The sequence below is a fragment of the Thermobia domestica genome, chromosome 9 (assembly GCF_964235325.1).
Source record: "Thermobia domestica chromosome 9, izTheDome1.hap1.1, whole genome shotgun sequence".
In the NCBI taxonomy this organism is placed as follows: domain Eukaryota; kingdom Metazoa; phylum Arthropoda; class Insecta; order Zygentoma; family Lepismatidae; genus Thermobia; species Thermobia domestica.
The window spans coordinates 170028649-170049464 of NC_137462.1; the positions used below are offsets into that span (position 1 = coordinate 170028649).

Consider the following 20816-nt stretch of genomic DNA (forward strand, 5'->3'; position numbering starts at 1 on the left):
ATCAAATAGGCACGTGAGCTGCAGGATATCGTAAATAGAAAGGAAGAAACTTGAAACTCTCTCCCCCTTGACTCCCACTAAAATCTTCTACATTTCGCGTCTGAGTGGATATTTAGTGGCTATTTACAACTGTCGTTATTAGAAGACTTACAGATATGCAGATATATCTTTCTTGGCCTTTGCAAATATTAGAATTAGGTCAAGTAGAGTCCAAATGTTGTAATATCTATATTTCCAATTCGAGGAAAATATTTATTTTTTCCCCGCCCCTGAGACTGGATCATTTATTAAAAGTTACGGTTAAATCGGATCTCAGAGGGACATCGTTCTTCTTTTTCTTCATCCCTATCAAGGAAATATTTCTTCAAGCTCGAGTCAGCTCCGCCCCCATTCCCGAACAGCATCTCTGATGTTATCTGAGACTAACACGTTCCGATCTCAGGGAAACACCATGAAAACTGACATTTTTTGAGAAGCCTTAGAAGAGGCAACATATCACCACAGACCATAGATTATTTAACTTACTAATTAATATATTACTAGTAAGTAGGAACTGAAGAATATGGATGCCTTGAGAAGTACCACAACCCTAAGGGCTGCTATTGAAAGGGACGGATTAAGAGTCTCTTCTGAACTGGAATTTCGTAAGACCTTTGAAAGTCTGCAGCTTGTGTGGAGGTAATAGCAGGATTTCCGGAAATGGAAATGGTAAGTAATACATTATTTCTTTATTGACCAGTAATCGTAATAGTATAATTGTTAATTTATTTGATATAAATGTTCATAATGTGATGGAAAAACCAAGCCTGTGTAAGGTCCGAACAAAGCCTACGGTCTCATTCTGTAGTGGTTTGTGTGAACATAATGTAAAATTTCCGTATTAATTAGTGATAATCAGCACAGCGATTATAATTGATTTTTCCATTATCTACGCTGCGTTGCAATCCACAAATTTTGCGAAAACCAAAACGGAATGAGGGCTCTGATCTTTTTCTTTTCTTGTACTCAAGATAAAAGACGATTGATTATTCTCCATGTATTAAGTGATTGCCATTTCTTTTATTATTTTTTTTTTCTTCCTGGATTACTGATACTGCTGATCTGAAGTAAATATGGACTTTTTCTTAAATATATAGAAGCTTTACTTTCACAGCTTATTTTTTAAAGACAAATTGCTCAGTTTAAAGTCTGTTTTATTGTTTTGAACAGGCCTCCCAAATTTCAAGACTAGAAAAATGGACATTTTTTGAATATTTACAGAATATTCAGTTATGCACTTCTTTATTGTTCAGATGTAATTGAATAAAAGATCAACACTCACCAAAGTGAGTGACAAAAAGTAGATTATTCTTATTAGTTAAATATTGATGATTAATTAAAACGAGATTCTTAAAAATTTCTCACGAACTATGTTAACTTATGTTTTGGAAGAAAATCAGTACAATTGAAGTTGTGAACAATTGGGGAAGCGGGGGGGGGGAAGATTATTAAATCCGGGACGTCTGGGATCCCTAGCTCTGGAACATAATCGTTGCTTCAATTTTTAAAGTTGATTAAAAAAAAAAATCCGTATTTAGTCACACTGACGATGAAACTTTTTTTTATTATTTACCTTGTAGGTAGGGAGCCAATGTATAATTGCGGAACATAAACCTGCAGAAAAAAAGTCTATTCGACAAGGTACTTTCTTCGCAATAACACGGATCAAAATTCGCACATTTTTAGAAGTATTTCTTGCCTGGATTTTACGTCAAGCGGCCACTGTGATTGTAAGTGAGACACGATTGGACAAAAACACTGTCTCCAAACTGCTGAATGAGTACAGACAGCTTCTTTCAATACGGTGTTAGAAACTAGCCAAAAAATTGGAGGCATATGACACACAGTTGAAATAGACGAGTGTGTTTTTGGAAAGCGGAATATAACAGAGGTCGAATAACACAGACTGTATGCGTAATTGGAGGTATTGACAGGGAAAAGCGGCAAATTATTATGGTATTAGTTGAGAGAAGGGATGCTGCAACTTTGGAAAATGTAATTGCCGACAATGTCTTGCCAGGAACTACTATAAAAACTGACTGCTGGAGAGGGTATAGCAGGTTGCCGCGTTTAGGATATCAGCACGATACTGTTAACCACAGTTTATATTTTGTAAACCCTAATGACAGGACAACGCATACGTAGAATATAGGATATTGGAGTCGAGTAAAGCGTGATATGCGACGGTGAATTTGGAGAATGAGCCTAATTAGAACAGAATCGTTCCTGTGTGAGTACGTATGGCGTAGCAGATTTAGTACAAACTAAGAACTTTTTGAAGACTTTCTTCGAGCTATTGAGTATTTCTACCCTCATTAATTCGACTGTGGCCATAGATAGACGGCCTAAATTATGACAATGAAAACTATCCAGCTATTTTATATATTTCATATATTTCTGTAAAAGACTGTCAAGAAGACTCAACAGATCCGCAATATGACAAGGAGACTCAAAAGTGCTCCACAGCTTTTAAACACGCCAATGTAGAAATAATTACTATTGTCAGTCCTAAGCCTGAATAAAGTGTGAAGGAAAGCTACGAAAAGTTTTTTTTTAAATACGTTTACTTTCTTAATATTGTTTTAAAGTTTCATATTATCATCTTCTGAATTTCATGTTGATTATGATGTCTCCCTCAAGTCGGAACGTGTTAGTCTTTCCGCCTGGGGCAAGGTCAGATAACATCAGAGATGCTGTTCGGGAATGGGGGGCGAAACTGGCTCGAGCTTGAACAAACAGTTGCTTGACAGGTATGAAGAAAAAGAAGAACGATGTCCCTCTGAGATCCGATTTAACCAAAGTTACGATTGAAACATTATTATTATTTAGTGGTTCTTTAACACGGAGACAATGTTGCATATTTTTGAAGTTTTGATAGTATAGTATGTCACATTTTTCTTGCAATACAATTCTTTCTTCTGGAATTTTTAAAATAAGCTTGAAAGTTATTTAATTGCTATATGTGCACAGCTTGTTAGTTTTAGTAATCATAATATTTGTGTTAAGTGTCACGCTGTTGGTATTAACGTATTTTCATTTCTTTTCTTTGTGTGATATCGCTGATTTTTGTTCTGTGTTTTCTGGAGCACAAACGTAACGCAGAATACTGTTTTATGATTTGAAACAGAGAATAGTTACCGCCAAGGTAATGTTCTCGATACACTACTGTGAAAATTTGTTTTCAACATCCTTTAGTGTCAATGTAGATATTTTTTTTCTAATCAGGCTTCTGTGTGAATTGTTAATGTGGGTACTTTATTTAAGCCCCGTTTCTGTATGAATTGCCAATGTTGGAAAAATTTTCCATTTTTAAAATCATATTGAAGAAATACTTTGAGATGTGAAATGCTTCCATAAGAACAGGTTATAATTATGAGATGAGTAAGTTCTTCGATTCAATTTTATTTCTACTTCAGCATTCAACAAAGCTTAATTTGAAATTGTGGATCGGTAGTCCCGCTTTAGGTATGAAGGAGAGACGGAATCTTATCAAATATTTCAATTCAATTAAAACTAGAAGCACCAAGCCGTCATTTTGACGGCATCACTTAAAACAATTTTCTATATCTCATATATTTACGGAGGTTGTTCAGTCTACATTTGGCCAATTTCGACTTTGGCCTAAAAATTTAGAAGAATCCATGGCGCCAGGTCCGTAAGTGCTCGATGTGTTTCTCCTGGTTCCTAACAATAGCCCGACAGCGTAATTTCCATTGGAATAGGCTTCCCTGAAGAACTGGGAGGGGAATCTTGTTCTATTCCCTTTGCACAGTTTTCCAAAGTCCTTCCACAGTTGTCACACGCCGTTTTCCCAAAGCCCGCTTCAGCAATCCAAATCCACAATAGTCCATAAGACTTGCATCTGGAGATTTAACAGGTACCTCATTGAAAGGTATCACCTGTATACCACTTGCCTCCTCAATCTCCTTGTAGAATGCGCACCAGATTGGCGTCATTTTCGTACAATGTTGGAATCTCATGGCTGTAGATCGGCCGCATGATCTGCTCCTGAAAATCTGCGAATTTATTTTTGCAGTTCTTCACCACCCTACGAATCTTCAGTTTACCTCGGTAACAGTAGCCAGTAACGACCATGAACCCTTTTGGAAAGAATTCTTTACAGACACGGACCCACCTTCTGAAGTTCTTGGCCCATTTCTCTCGGTATATGATGGCTCTCAGTTTCCCGCAGTCGGAAAGATAAATCCATGCTTCATCGAGCGTTACGACGTACATCCACCTTGTTTTGCCAGATGCCGTTCGTACAGCTTCCGGGCGTTACACTTTCGTTCCTTTTGGTGGGCATCCGTGAGAAGATGGCCGCGAGCTTTCATGACATTTCCAGCTTGAGTTGATGGTGTAACGTCCGGCTCACAGTCCCCAAAGACACGTCATGACGATTAGCCATACACCTTTGTGTTGGCGAATTTTCTTCCATTGCCATTTTGCGAAGTTTCCTCTGCATGGTGGAGGTGGCCTTGGTGCATTCCCGCTTCCTAGGCGTGTCCTAGGAACATTTTTTATTCCACTTAAACTGAAACGAAATGAAATGAAATTATGTTTTACGTCCCACGGTTATGCCGGTTAGGCTAAAGGAGACTGATGAGAAATTAATGAAATGGTGGAATGAAGAAAGTGGGAGGAAACGGGAGAACCCCGAGAAAACCCACGAGCACGATGTTTGTCCACCACAAAGTTCACACGGCGCGAGCTGGGATCGAACCAGGGGCCCCAAGCACCGGAAGTGAACGCTCTACCACTGAGCCACCACGCCACTTAATTTGATGTTGCAACCATTCTTCTTGCACTGTTTTCTAATGACAGAAACACTAAAGTGGGCGTCATAAAGAGCCGCAACATAGCCTTCCCAAAACCGGCTTAGTTTGGGCGGCATTTTGGTCACAGCGGAAACCCACACACTTGGAAACAAATGAAATGAAATGAAATCTTTGAGTTTTACGTCCCACGGTTATGCCGGTTAGGCTAAAGGAGACGGTGATGATGAGTAATGAATGAAAATGGTGGAATGAAGAAAGTGGGAGGAAACGGGAGAACCCCGAGAAAACCCACGCACACGGTGTTTGTCCACCACAAAGTTCACTTGGCGGGGGCTGGGATCGAACCCGGGACCCCTAACACCAGAGGTGAACGCTCTACCACTGAACTTGGAAACAAATTTAACACAACACTCACAACTATGGTCCTGTTATGTGCGTTATTGTCGTCCGCGCGGAAAAACAACTCCGTTCCCAGGAAGCCACTGCACAACACTGCAGGACGCCACGAGCCAGGTCGAGTGAGTCCATTCTGCCCGGGAGAGGGAAGGAACGAAATCGGCCAAACGTAGGCTGAACAACCTCTGTATTTGAGCTACTCACCAAACTTTAGGACTTTTATTATTTTAAGGAGAGGGTTGATATAGCATATAAACATTATGTGTCTATTTTAAATAAATACTTATTTTTGTTGTATACCCCTAGAAGGACCAGACCGTCAATTTGACTGCCTCAATAAAAAATCTACATTTTGTTGTTGATGTGGATAGTTTTATAGGTTGTACGCTATATGGTAGTACCTCTGTTGGAAATAATACATTTTGAAATATTTTACATTATTTTTTCCAATAAGTTTGCTATTTTATACATGATTTATTTCAGCTTTACATTGCTGTAAAGGTAAAGTATATGGCACTTCTTTGAATGATGTTCTTCTTCAATAATGTTCGTATCTCTTTGGTAATACTGTTCACTGTAGAAATAAAGGTTTTCTTGAAGGTACATACGAATAATTACAAAAACAACATGAGACCTGATAAAATATCACGTGATTTCTGAGATTTGAGTGAAAATGAATTTCGCTTGGAAGAACAACAGTGATATTACTTCGATGAAAGCAGCAGTAGTAGCGAGAATGCAGTGTCTGAAGCTGCTTCTTCGGATAAAAGGAAGGAAACAGATACAGAAGCTTCCAGAAGTAATCGATGAAATAACTTTATAGCAGCTGATAGGACATGCTGGTTAGAAGTGGACAGACAGAACAATGGCGTACTGCCTCACACGACATCCTTCGCGAGAAACCTGATATATATATATATATTGTCATAAACTTATTTGTGCATTATTTTTGGTGTACCTAGCTCAGACAATTTAATCATTTTATTTTTAAAAAGGCTGCTCCCTATAAACAAATAGTGTATCTAAGAATTGTGCATTCTCGCACGGAAGAGCACCAACGAGCAGACGAAGTAGGCAGCGGCCTTGGCAGCCAATCACAGTCCTACCTGTGCTTACGTCACTTTGGTAGGTGGGACTCACGTGAGCAGCGAGAGACTAACAGGAAGCTGCGTGACGTAGCATTCATTCGGCGCCCAGAGACTCATTGAAGGAAAGCATACTGCAAACACTGCTGTCATGAATTAATCTAAAAATGTGATAATATTATATCCATTTGTATTTTTAAAATAAGACAACATGTACATTTTATATTGATATCATTTATACCTATCATCTAAGGATATGTAAGTATTGAGCTTAGAATCAAATATAAACTTTCTTTATGCTTATCTTGGATATTATTCTGACCTATAGCTAGTCGCCACATGTGCGTTCATTTTGTGATACATGGTGTAATATATTGATATAGTCGAATTCTTAATATGTTTAGTTGGTTTTTCAGGTTAAATGATGCTGAAGTTTTGTCCTATTCGTAAGTTTAATGTTGTTATTTGAATTTTCGCCTATGTGTGGTTGGCGGTGAAGGAAGCTATTGCTTTTGTGATAACTTGTTTCGTCGTTAACGCTCGGGTGAAAAATTCGATTAATGACTATCTATTGTAATGTTTGCTCTACTTGGATTACCATCCTATGGAGTAAACATCACAATATATATATATTATGCGTTACATCATATTGAAGATGGTGATTTTGTTAAGTGATTTTCGTTTGCTCATAGACGAAGCAATGTTGAGTTGAGTTGAGTGTGAGTTTAACGTCCCGTTCAGCAGCGAGGCTATATGAGACGTGGACCTACTGATTAACGTGGAATCCGAACCACATGAGCTCCCGCCGGGACGAAACGATGTTGAGAAACATTCTGAAATGCACCATTATTGAAGCTCATAGACAGCGTCAAGGTTCTCTTTGGCTGCTGTGAATTCCCGAACTCGTTTCATCTCTAGCAATATTAATATTTCGTGTAGCTTCAGATATACCTGTAAAGGAACTATAGAACGAAAGCTTCCCAGTGTTTTACAGAAAGATTATGGGAAGAACAAGGTTTCTTGAAATAATGAAGTATCTTCGATTTGATGAAGAGTGCCCTAGTAATTCAAGGCTGAAAGACGACAAGTTTGCTTCATCATCTGTGTGGAACTTATTCATTGAGAATTGTTATCTGGCAGTATAAAACCCACGAAACTGTTTGTGTGGATGAACAGTTGAGATGCAAATTCAAATAATATATGCCTGACAAATTTGGATTAAAATTCGGCTGCTTGCAGATGTAAAGTCAAGAAAGGACCAAGAACGACGTCGGGACTTACAGTTATGCGAATATATTGTTCTGAAGACGATGGATCCTTTTCTCAACAGAGGACTGAATGTTACTTGCGATAACTTTTCTTACAAGTTAAAAATTAGCCGGATGTTTGAAAAAGAAACAGACGACTTTGATTTGTAGTATGCGTCCAAATAGAAGAGAACTTCCCAAAATGTGCTTGAATCAGAAAGAAAAAGGATATGTTCACTACAAACGTATATGAAGATAAATCAGGAAATCTACTCACAGTACACAAGGTTTCCGAACACGGTACACAAGGTAAGCACGAGAAAAGTGTTGCTGTCTTGAGTTCAGTGCATACAAGTTGAAATAAAAATAATTATTTTGGTGTATTATACACAAGGTATGCTATAAAGAAAAGTAGTTCAGCCAATGTCTACAGGGTAGGTAGGGTGATCACTTGACTGGTAAAAGAAGAATTTCATCCATAGAATATACGTATTATTCCTTTATTTTAAATTTTCATGTCATTGTTCTGAAAGAGAACTTACGATATTAATATTATATTTAATATATTGGCGGGGTTTAGTGGCTCACCCTGTATTATATCACGAAAACAACTTACATGAAACATAAGCTAGTCGACTAAACCCATTAAATTAAAGTTAAAATAACAGAAATATAAAGAACAAAGATATATAACTCTTGCAATTAAATAGCCGTCAAAAATGACGGCTCGGTACTTCTAGGGAGGTAAAAATTTGGTCCTTCTAGTGTTAATCCAATGGTTAACTGGTTGGAAAACAAAGCAAACTCTCTACTGCTGCCATTATCTTAACGTTTGGTGGTGAAGCGTTACAATAACGAAAGCAATTAAGGAGAAAAAGCCATAACAAATCCAGGAAACCAAGATACATACTAGCAACTCGGAGTTATTCTACACGCTTGGTAGTAAGATAGACCACAGTCTGTAGGGAGACAGCATGAAAATGAGTCATTCATTACAACGAAAATGTACCTTGTAGCCATAGGTTGGCCAGTTTCTAGCAGATACATATTCTTGTTACCAAGAACTAGCATTCAGAGGCTACCGTCAAACTGAAATCACGTTGAATAAGCGAAAATATTTAGAAACAAATTCAGTGTTTAAAGCAAAATGGCTTTACTAATTTTGTCGATGTGGGAATCACTTAGAAAACTGGAGCTGAAAAGAATGAGATAGACTTTACTTCTATCTAATGAAAGAACTGACGTATCCGTTAGGTCTCTCAGAGCAGTAGTTCTCAAAGTGAGGTCCGCGACGCCTAAAAATTGAAATGTGCTGTAATAAAATGGAACTTACAGCTGTTATGCAAGAAATATTTTTTCAGTTACTAAAAAGAAAGCAATTAGAAATTATATCTACGTTTCTAAATTTAAATGTTTCCCTAATTTTCTTCATTTCTGAACTGTAAGTATGAAGAGTTGTCTAAAAAGGCATTGCAACATTTGATGCTTTTCCCTACGCTTACTTATGTGAACAGATCTTTTCTGTTTTTCGCGGTAATAAAACCTTAAAGCGAAATCGTCTGAATGTGGAATCGGACCTAAGACTGACGGTGACAAAACTATTCCGGATTTCAATGTAGTTATGGAAAATCAGAAAGAGTTTCATTCCTCACATTAGTAACCCCACATTTGAGAACATTGTTTATCAAATGGATTTCCTTAAAAGAACACTGATTTTTAGCCTTGAAAGTTACTGTATTTTCAATTGAAATTTCGTTCACTAGGAAACAATCATGTATCTTTAGAATAAATTACTTGTTGCATTATTTTTCTTGAGACCAATAAGCTACTCGGATACATTTTGAACCAAATGAATTTGAGACAATGTTTGAACAAACTTCCGAATTATTTAAATTAGTGATAAACATCCTTTAATATGAGCATCCACCGACAAATTCATAAGTATATTGAAAACAACCAAGATATGCGAAATTTAATGGCAAACAAACGATTGGCATACTTTCTTCGGAAAGTGATTCCCTACATCAAATATATCATAATAAATAGTAGTCCAGGTCCAATTCCGACGTTCCTTATCTATTCGAATATTCAAAGTACAACTTTATAAGGAATACACTTACCTTATCTTTACAGTATTTTGGAACTTTAGTTGGATCGGGAGGTTCAAACACAGCAACTGGACATTTAAAGTTGTCCGCCTCTAACGCCCGCCCGTTCATTGGTACTTTCGGTTTTAGAGCTGAGTTTATAGTACGAGGAATATTCACTCGATCATCATTTTCACTTTCTTCTTCATAAACTGAAACAAGATTGTAATTGCATTAACACACTCATATAATATCACAACTTCGGTACTTAGTACCATTTCGGTACTTAGTAGATTTGAAAATTAAAATAAATAAATAAATAAATAATGACAGAAAACACACACACACAAAGTTATTTTCTCAAATTGGCAAAAGAAGTGATACGTGCTATTATGTACCGGATTTGATAACGAGTGTTTGTTTTGTGATAACTCGAATAATTTCCACACAAAAGTCAAATATACAGTTCTAGAATAGCAATGCAGAGTAAAATTTGGTTGTTTCATGCCTTATTTTTAAACAAGTGGACGCATAGCTTTCGACTTAGAAACTAATAAAATGTCGATACTTAAACAAAATTTTTCCTTTTAATGCTTGTAGTAGTAGAGAGAAGAGAAAAAATAAAATACCTACCAGAAAAGGCTGGTCTATCATTACTTATTTTTCCTCCACGTCTGTGTTTAGAGTAACCTGAATTCCACTTGCCAGGGTCTAATGTATTTTCTCGTTCAGCTACAGACATTATAGGAACAGAGCACCGATCATTAACTTTGGGTCTCAAGTCTGAGTAATTGTTTTCATCCTAAAAGATAAATTAATTAATTAATAACAGCATTGTACTCAGTCACTATTACTTAATTATGGTTGTTCATATTACAGAATTTTACATTTATGGAAAACGACAAAATACTTTTCTTTAAAATCATTTTTACAAAATTTATATTTTACTTGCTTAATACGCAGTCTGGGTTAAATTAAAGCGTCTAGCATCGCAGAACTAATACTAGAAAGCAAATACCCATGAACAGCAACAACACAGTGTAAGCTGCATGAAGAGAAATCACAGGTACTCACTGCTTTTCTGTACCTTGCAGATATGTTCAAGTAAATATGTTACAACTTATTATATTAACGAAAGAAGAAAATCCCTTTTTAACACACCAATTCCTCTATAGGTGCAGATTCAATGATACACAAAGAATGAAAAAGTGCATGACTGGATCTGGACTCGAACCCAGGATCTTCGGCGTACCGTGTCGATGCATTACCCACTACGTCATCCAGTCCGGGCTTCCAGAACTGCCATACACACTCTCTCTTAAAGTCGGTGTCCTTTCACTCAGATCACACGGTTTCTACCAAAATTTCTTATTATGACAATCGGTTTGTTAAAAATCGGCTATCTCCTCCTTTTATTAATATAACGATACATTCGTTAATATAAAGATACATTTACTTAGCTACGTTGATTCCAGTAACTTATAATTAAATGAAAATATTTTAGTTATTAACTGAACGTAAGAGAACTATATTATCACAAAACTGACCAGGAAGTATTCCTTTGATCTTCACACGAATACTTTCCAGTTCAGTATTGTGATGATATGAAAATATTTTGTTTGCTATGAGCAATATCCGACACAAAGATATCAAACAAATTATATTAACTAAATCTAATCTTTAATGAAATAATACGATGCATATTGAATATTGTAAAAGATGAAATTTACTTAAGTATCCAGTTTTTTAACTTGTCTGTATACATTTCAGCGTCGACTTATCATCTTGAGCGAAAATCCTTTAAGGAATTTTTATATTTCTCTCTGGACTCATACTACCGTAAACATTATTGTATTATAGCAAAATTATTATACTCTGTTGATTTCAAACAATACCTTGAATTTAAACCTTGAATTTACTTAACAGAATCCACTTGACGGGTAAGTGTACTTCACTGTCTCCACAATGTGTTGCTTCCTTTTTGCCTTTAATTCAAACTCTTGATGAAGAATCAGTTTCCGGAACTCTGTATCCCTAAATCTCAAGGCTTACTTTACCTGGGATTGATTTCGGATAAAACATTATGAGAAAGCACTCCCTGTTGTAATTCTTCTGATTTTTACTGTTTGTTTACAGATGATGTATCACAAATTTTAAAACAACTTTGACATTAATTGTTAAACATTCAGTAGACAGATTTTTTTCTTTAAATAACATTCTGTTAATTTGCTAGTTTTACAAGAAAAATCTATTTAAACAGGTAGTGAAGATACAGACAGTGAAGTTCATTTACCCTTTAAATGGGTTCTGTTAAAGTAAATTTAGGGTTGTGTTTGAAATCAACGAAGTCTGATAACTTTTCTAAAGTACAGACGTGAGAATAATAATAATAATTAGGGCAACCCAAAAGCATAAAAAGCATAACAGCAATTTACACATATGGTTGGTACCTTCACCATGATTGTGGTTGTCTAAGGGTCCAGGAGGAACTAATTTTAAAAGCATAATTTTGGAAAATAAAGCATAAAGACTAATTTAAAATATATACCACAGTTCTTGGAAAATTCTGTTTAACTGGAAGTTTAACATACTGTATTAATATTTTAAACCAATATTTACAGTGCAAAACCTTTAAGAACATAACAATGCAACAATGAAAAGCTTATTTTTGTTTCTGTAAACTTTTCGGTGTAACCCTTTGAAGTGGTAAAAGAAAAAAGGAAAACAAGAAAATTTTCCGCCAACAATGAATAAACAATAATTTTATTCTAAATGTAACTGCGCAGTTATGTATGATGATTCGAAATGTACAGAAAGTGCACAAAAATTCCACATGTGTACCTCTTGAACTTGAGCACTTTGGTAGCATTTTTTACTTTCCCTTTTTGCACATATACACCTCTAAGGGGTACACAAGTGATAAAAAGACTGCCTCGAGTAAAGCAGCTCTCTTTATAAGTGCATTAAGTAGAAAGTTCATTAAATATGAAAGAAACTGGTTGCATAAAATATTAATAAATATATCAAGATATTTAGAATATTTAATGTATACCAAATATTATAAATTATACACGATTTATGTTAAACAATGATTGAAATTAACAATAAAGCATAATGTGAGTTGCTATAATAATAATAATAATAATAATAATAATAATAATAATAATAATAATAATAATAATAATAATAAGTAAAAATTTCTTACGTCGTAGGATTCGTATGTCGTTGCAACGTTATCAAGACAAGTTTAAAAAACGAGTGCTTAAGTAAGTTACAATCTTTTCAATAAATCTAACCCTAATATTTTTAAATCACGCACGCCATAACATGAAAATATCATAATAATGTTGTCCATATATTTTAAACAGCAATTTATTTACCTTTTACAAAACCTCACACTGATTCCTAGTATAATAATTTAAAATTATTTTGGATTCTCAGAATAGTACAAGTTCGCCAATAGTACATAAGTACAAAGATTATTTCTTGACCATACACTCGACGCAATAAGATTAATTTTTGAACTATTTAAATATGTGTTGTCCTAAGATACACTTCCTCAATAAAATTTATCAATATTTTAAAATATTTTTAATAATGTGCCGATGAAGGAATCCAAATTTTTTGTAAATGTAGACAAAGTAATTTCATCACAATTTTGGAACATAAAAAATACGTATTTTTTTTGTATTTACATGTGTTTCATGCATACTTTTCAAATAATTTTATTTTTTATTTTTATTTTAGCTTCAATATTTCTCTATACGTTTTTATTAGGCACATTATGATTTACATCTAATTTTCTTGACAACGAATACAATGCTAAGGGGACAAGCCATGCTTCCTCCTTCTTCGCCGAGCGACAATTCGTTTTTTTTATTTGGTAATTATTATGTAGGATATACTTTCTTTTCTTTCTTTTAAACAGATTTATTGCTATTGATTCTTTTTGTCAGATGAAGTACTCACACGTCACACACAGCACAGTACATGTACAATATTATTGAGTAAGTATTCAACTTTCTAAAACGACAAAAAAAAAAAAAAAAAAAAAAAAAAAAAAAAAATGGAGGCCTGTGATTGGCTGCTCTTAACATTGTATTCAATGCCACGGCACGGGAGATGAAATTGTGTCTGACGAAGGTAGGTTATAATGCGGAAACTATAGCACAGTTTAGAAATATATATTTCTTTAACTATAGTGTTTTGTTCGGAATTTTATTTCTCTGCATAAAAATTCACAATAAATTTAAAACATGAATTTTCGACAGCGAATTTCTTTCCGTTCCATATTCAAATTTAATATAAATTTCAACTTACTTCAAAAATGTGAAAGCCTGTTTGTTGACTTTTTTTCTGTTCCGGAACCCTCAATCCCTGGAGGCCATCAGGAGGTCCTTTGGGAATACGAACACTTCCAACGTATTGGTCTTCATCTTTGGTTGCTAATACACCAAACACTTTTCTTTCATTTACAGCCACCTCAGAGCGATCATCCTTTACGTTCTGCGTCTGAATTCGGTTTACTACTTTATGCTGGAAGTTCCTGAAAAAGTAAGATAAATAAATAAAACAAAGTTATTTTTAGTACTTAATGAAACATATGTAATTACAATAGTGTAAAAAATTCTTTGAGTGAAACAGACACCAACATGAATTTTATAATGAGAGGAAGGAAGTCGGTATGGAGTTCAAGTAGATTGCTATTCCGCATGATAAAAAAGAGTTCAGGAAATACGGTAAGACTTTTTCTTCGGTCAGGGTGGGAGATTGAGAAATGATTGAAATTATTTGTGTTGAGTACCGCCATTTATCCTCCTCTTCGTCGATTTACTGTTGTTCACCTTAAAGCATTAACTCTGCAAACCCACATATCTCTACTTCTTTACACTTACCTTAATCATCCGTCTCCCTTAGCGTAAAAGGCATAATAGTGGGATGTTAAACTGAAAGATTGTTTTTAACCGAAATAAAATTCTTCTTGAAAATTATATTTCTTCCTTCACATCTCTCAGTGAAACTCAGCAACCTCAGCAACAAATGCCTCCCCAAACTCTCTTCACTGCCTCACCCTTGCACTCGGCCATGACCTTCCACTACCTCTCCTCCACTCGAATTGCAATCTGTTTCTTTGAAATAGCCAGTAACTATTCATCTAGTTAATGAATATTTGTCCAATGACAATCTATAGGTCTTCAATTACAGAACCACTCTTCTCTTAAGAAACATACTTTATATATTTGCAAACAGTTTCTTCCTTTTCATTGCCTGATAGGTTCCCTGCTATTAGCTTCCCTTGAATTCTTTCTGGCCAACATCATCTCCTATATCATCGTTTCCCAACCGGTGTGCCGCGAATGAACCGCTGGTCGAAACAAAATTGCTAATTCTATAGCAACCAAATTGCAAGGCATAGGAAAAAATGTATATTTTTGTATTTCACATTACTATGAATTTCTACCATGGAAAAAAAACTAATTGTAATACATTATTCTACATCTATTGCTGTGTAGCAGACAGTATTTTGGCTCGTACACATTTCCACGGTTAGCTGCTATGTTACACTTCAATTGAGAGTCATACTAACACCGAGAAATGGAAGCACTTGTACGGTGCGCGTCAAGTGAACTTTTGTAGAACACTCATTCGCACGTGGATGACAGAACAACACTTTGCTCAACAGCTGTCTTTTGACTTAGACGCATCGCAAGCTGTGTGATTGCAATAATATGCACCGGTTTTGGTTAAAACAGCAAAGTTAAAAGTACAAGACATTTGTTTGTTTGTTCGTTATTTAGTGATCTTCGTTCTTAGTGAAAGGTTGGATACAGTTTTCGAAAAAGAAAGCGTATTAATTAAAAAACTGAATCCTATATTCCATTGCAATTGTTTTCTATTTTAAAATTAGAATAAAAAATAAGCATAATGAATTAGCATAGGGGATTAGCCAGTGATCGAGCTTTCATCTCTGTGAGAAGATCAGTAATCACAGAAAAAAAATTACCATGGTATTTTATATTTGTAAATAATAATATCTATGAGTGTGCCGCGAGAATTCAAGTTACACCCGTAGTGTGCCGCAAGTTGAAAAAGGTTGGGAAACGCTGTCCTATATGATAGGAAAACTGCACAACATCCTACTCTGAAGTTCTCTGAAATTTCAATATCTGGATCAACTTTTCCAACAACACTCTTCCGCTTTTATCATATTACTCCTTTAAAATTTAAGTAGTGTAATCTCTTCTCTAACTCATTTTTCAACCTCCTATAGTCATCCTTCCTTTCTTCCAATTAAGTTCTTTTGATGTGTGTGTGTATGTGTGTGCGCGCGCGCACGCACGACGTCCTCTGTCTTCATTTCCACAAAGCATGCTCCTATATGTTCCAACCTGCTTTCTGTTTTAGCACTATACTTACTCAATTTAAGATGTTTTTATATGTTGTACAAATCTTTAAGTCGCTTAAACCTTTCACCTGAAAAATCTATTCTTTTAATTAAACCACACTTTTCCCCAGTTTCATTTAGATTAACGTTTAAAGACTTAAAAACAACTAATATTTCAAATATGCTTAACATTAAAAGGACTTTTAATTGCAGTGTTCTTTAGACACAAATATATTTTACAAAGGTGAGGTCGTAATACACGGAAGTAACAAATATGCTAACTACTGAATAAATATTCAAAATTAATATTAAATTAATAAATTAACATACGTAAAAGCCTGAACGAGGAGGTCTCTTGGTTCAGCATTTCTTGTGAATCCTTTGGCATAAATATCATCAGCTGCTTTAATGTTTCCAAGTGTTTCTAATTTAAATGCCCATTCCTTATAGAATTCAGCTAACCGAGTTCCTATATTACGCTGTTCCATAACTTGAAACAATTCAAGTGGATTTGAAATGAAATCAATCTAGAATGAAGAGAAAAAATAAAATAGAATACCATTAAAACTAATATATAAAAGGTAATGAATTCAAGAATTTAGATAAATAAACTAATGATACATAATTAAAACAAATACATACAATATGTGAAAATAAATGCCTGAATACCATCACACAGTAGCCAAGCTAGCAGTCACTAATAATATAATTAGAATTTAAGAAACTACCAGAACATTCGCTGAAATACTCACAAGATAGTACCCGAGTTTATGCTGGACTACCTGAATGTTCTTCGTACGGGAAGAATAAGTTTATAGAAAATATTTGAAAGGTATATTTTCTCCATGTCCCCACATATACGAAACTGAATCGAAATTAACTTATAAAAATCCGGCTCGAGCCAAGTGCTACGCTCCAAAAATTAATTTCGAACGGTTCAGCAGTCTTCCCGTGATAATGAACAAGTAACGTCAATGTCATTTTTATATATTGAGTAAAATATTCCAGAAATTGACCCCTGTCCTCGTAGCTTTTTGTTAAACACTGGAAAGCGTATTAACTTATTTTTCGTAAGGGGTTTATATATACTAAGTTGCACCTCCTTGACGTCAGGGGGTCGCAACATACTCTATTTTTATTTTAAACCTCCTTAGGATGTGCATTTTGATAAAGATGAATATATACAGCAGATTTCAGATGAGAATCGGCATGGCCTTGAGTTGGCTTTACGCGGCGTCCAATTGGCTTTGAGCGGTGTTGACAATTCGCGACAAGCAGTTCTGCACGCTGACTTCTCGCGCTACTGCGAATCTTGGCAATAGCAGAGGCGCTTATTAGAAATATTGTATTAGCACATTAACTGCTCACTTTACGAAGTAGAGAAAAGAATTACGAACACATACGTGAAAACTACATCTTTTTATGACAACTGGTTGTCATGATACACGCTTTGAAAGGTTTCCATATAAAACAATTAGTAAAACGAGCGTTGAGTCCCGTCTAATTTCCAGTGGATTTTTCTTCGATTTGGAAATGGAACTCAACTTTTATTAAAGGATAATCAGGGGTGTAACCAACAGGTTGTTCTAGGGGAACATTACTTTCAGGGGGAGGAAAGCTTTTCACACATTAAAAACAGAACAAATGACCTCTTTCAGAATATGAAAGCATTTTAACTCACCATTTATACTATACACATATTATGTTTTCTCGATGCTACCTTAACAAAAGACTGATCTTGACAGTACTGAAGTTGAAAAGCGGATTGTAAGAGATAAATCAATAAGCTATTCATAAGAAAACAAATGCTGTTTCTAGCAGTCTGTTTATCTGACTTTGTGTTAATGTAGATTAAAATACTAAAGGGGAAAAAAAACCGAAAAAAATATCAACTCAGATATTATTATGCAATAATATAGTAGTGAGTTCACACGGTGAGCGTCGAGTTAGGGAAATAAGAATATAAAGCATATAATTAATGTTAGTTATTTTAATTAGGCAAGGGCGTAGATCCTGGGGGACGGAGGGGGCCAGGGCCCCCAAAACTCATATGGGCCCCCCTCATATTATTTGTAAATTTGCAATATTAGGCATACTTTGAATGCAATTTGTCTTAAAATCATCATATATGCTTTCTGCATCTGAATGCACCCCCCGCCAATTTACAGAGAAATCAGCGTCCTTGTAATTAGGTACAGAAACTGTATTGATGATGTTTTCTTTTTTCTTTTTTTAAAAATCGTATTTTATTATAAACGTTCCTAATTTGCATTAACTATTAAATAAGTTTACTAAACATATACTAGATGAACCTCATTTCGGGGCTGGAAATAGTTTGGAAAGTCAAGGCCCTCTTTTCCCCCGTTTCTACACCCTTGAGAATAGTAAGCGATCGAATTAAATAACAAGCCTCTGCAATTTGATTCATATATATATATATATATATATATTCGATTCCCGGCGGGAGCTCATGTGGAAGAACAGAAGGTATGGGACATTCGTAATATTGTTTTGAAATTGCCTTCATGCAGATTCTTCCTTATTCGACAGAAGAAACGCAGTGTGATTTTTTTTCTTCGTTTCAATACCTTACGTATGTGTGGCCAATTACGTGCTCCTTCTTTACTCCTCTAGCAGGGATGCAAAAGTACCAGGCGTCTGAGTGGTGTCATAAATTATTGTAACCCAAAACAAACTCGACCATATCGTGTTGCTTACGAATCAGATGGATTGTTGTTGTGAGACCTACATCAAGTATAAGAGTATGTTATTATAGGAACAGACATGGAAGCAAAGGAGCTGATTGTGTGTGTAGGAACGCAACTTTTCTTCTAGCATAAACAGAAATCATCAGTGTCTAGGTTGCTTTCTTTCGTGGTAGTTCATTTGTTCTCCAAAATTATAGTTGACAATGTCTTTAAGGAAACCGAGTACAAGTGCGGAATTTTCTTTAAAAAAAAAAAAAAAAATGCTACGAAGTGAAGCTCGAAGAATTATTTTTTGTGTTTACAATTTTTGGAACTCATAATAAAAAATTTACAAGAGTCAGATTCAGACAATGGCGAAATATTAATTGACATAGACAATAGTGAAAGTAGTGTTGAAGACGAACGTTTAGCAGTTCCACTGGAATAAGTTAATAGGTATGTTATTCAGTTGCTATATATACTTCTAGGATACACAGCCAAAATCTTTGACTTTGCTGGAATAGTATATTTACATTGTGAATAATGTTGCCAATGTATGTGTAATAATCTCAACTAGAGGAAGAGCGAGAAGGGAAAGGGGAGTCCGAAATCCGGCAACACCGCGCGGAATATCGCACAGCATTGGCTACTGCCCGTGATGCTTTACATCTGAAAAACACAATAAAAATATGGCTCGAGGATAGAGCAAAATAGGTTCAAAAATTAATTTAAACGGTTCAGTTGTTTCCCGTGATGATGGAATAAACAATGTTGAGAAAAAATATAGTAATACTATCCTCATTAGAAATGGAATCTTCGAAAACCCTGGAACAGTTTCGAACTATTCCTAAGAAGTATATGTATTAAGCGAGTTTCATTTCTAACTTGAAGGACTCCTGAGACACGATTTTTGGCATAAATTTTGAACTCCATCAGAATATGCATTTTGATTAAACTGACAAAATAAGAACTCAGTCCATGGTAGGTAATAGTTATATTCAAAAATTCATTTCAAACGATTTAGCGGTTTTCCAGCAATGCGATTAAAAACATTATCATTTTTATTTATATAGATAGGGAATATGAATATACGTACTAAGTTTTATTCATGTCATGTTTCCAAATCAAGTATGATCTTTATTATAAACGAGCTCAAATGCCCGTTCTTCGCACGGGGAGAATAAAGCTGATGAAAAATATCTGAAAATGAGTGAAATAAATAACGAAGAGCAACGCCTTTAATACTGCCCCTGTCAATATGAGTGAAATAAGTAAATAAATAAGATTCCCGTGCCAGCTGACACGCCTCTTCTTACCTAAACTTAGGATTAAATCATCAGGACTGTCAACAATCAGCTTCACGACTCCGTAAACTATGAATTCGACACTAATCTCGGTAATTCTTGACATTTTATTTTACATCTCTTCTCGCCCCCCACGCTGATGCATCCGGATGGGGGCTGAACGTGGACTTGGAAGTGTATTCATCGCAGCGACACCGAAAACTTTACAGATTTGACACTAGCATCAGTCATATTTGATTATTTTTAGATGTAATCTCTTCTCACTCCTCTAGAAATTCTAGATGCTTTGCTCCTACAGTACTTTCTTTTTACATGGATAGATCATACGTGTAAAAAGTTTGGTGAGTTGCGTTGGAACATACATATTATATATATATATATATATATATATATATATATATATATATATATATATATATATATATAGAGAGAGAGAGAGAGAGAGAGAGAGAGAGAGAGAGAGAGAGAGAGAGAGAGCGAGAGAGAGAGAGAGATATGATATAAAATACCCCACTAGCCACTTCTTCCATTTCCTTAGAACGGAAATTTTTAGAAACGTTGGACATGTGTCTTTTTATTTTTATTTTTAATAAGAAGTCTATGTACTGATGTGCGACAAATTTATTTGTTAGGAAAAAAAATCAGTGGCTTGAACATATAACTATAGTAACACTTGTTGCTATGGATGTATGTTGGCTGGCAACCTTTATCATGTGATTGGATGGGAGATGGTGCTCTCTATGAATTTTCGTGGACGAATGTCTGGCCTCCATGCGTCATTTGTATGGAAAAGGTAAACTGTCCTACA

General features: G+C 35.2%; 1 protein-coding gene across 3 annotated transcripts in view; it reads right to left on the minus strand.

Moving 5' to 3' along the window:
• Nucleotides 1-20816, minus strand: part of LOC145695197 (mitotic checkpoint serine/threonine-protein kinase BUB1-like) — a 186850-nt gene that overhangs the window by 126743 nt on the left and 39291 nt on the right. For all 3 annotated transcript variants that reach the window (XM_081772179.1, XM_081772180.1, XM_081772178.1), the window contains exons 4-7: nucleotides 16348-16544; nucleotides 13953-14178; nucleotides 10266-10434; nucleotides 9666-9844 (exon numbers count right to left, since the gene is read on the minus strand). In XM_081772179.1, coding sequence (XP_081628305.1) covers nucleotides 9666-9844; nucleotides 10266-10434; nucleotides 13953-14178; nucleotides 16348-16544 — 771 coding nt within the window. The remainder of the gene's footprint in view (nucleotides 1-9665; nucleotides 9845-10265; nucleotides 10435-13952; nucleotides 14179-16347; nucleotides 16545-20816) is intronic.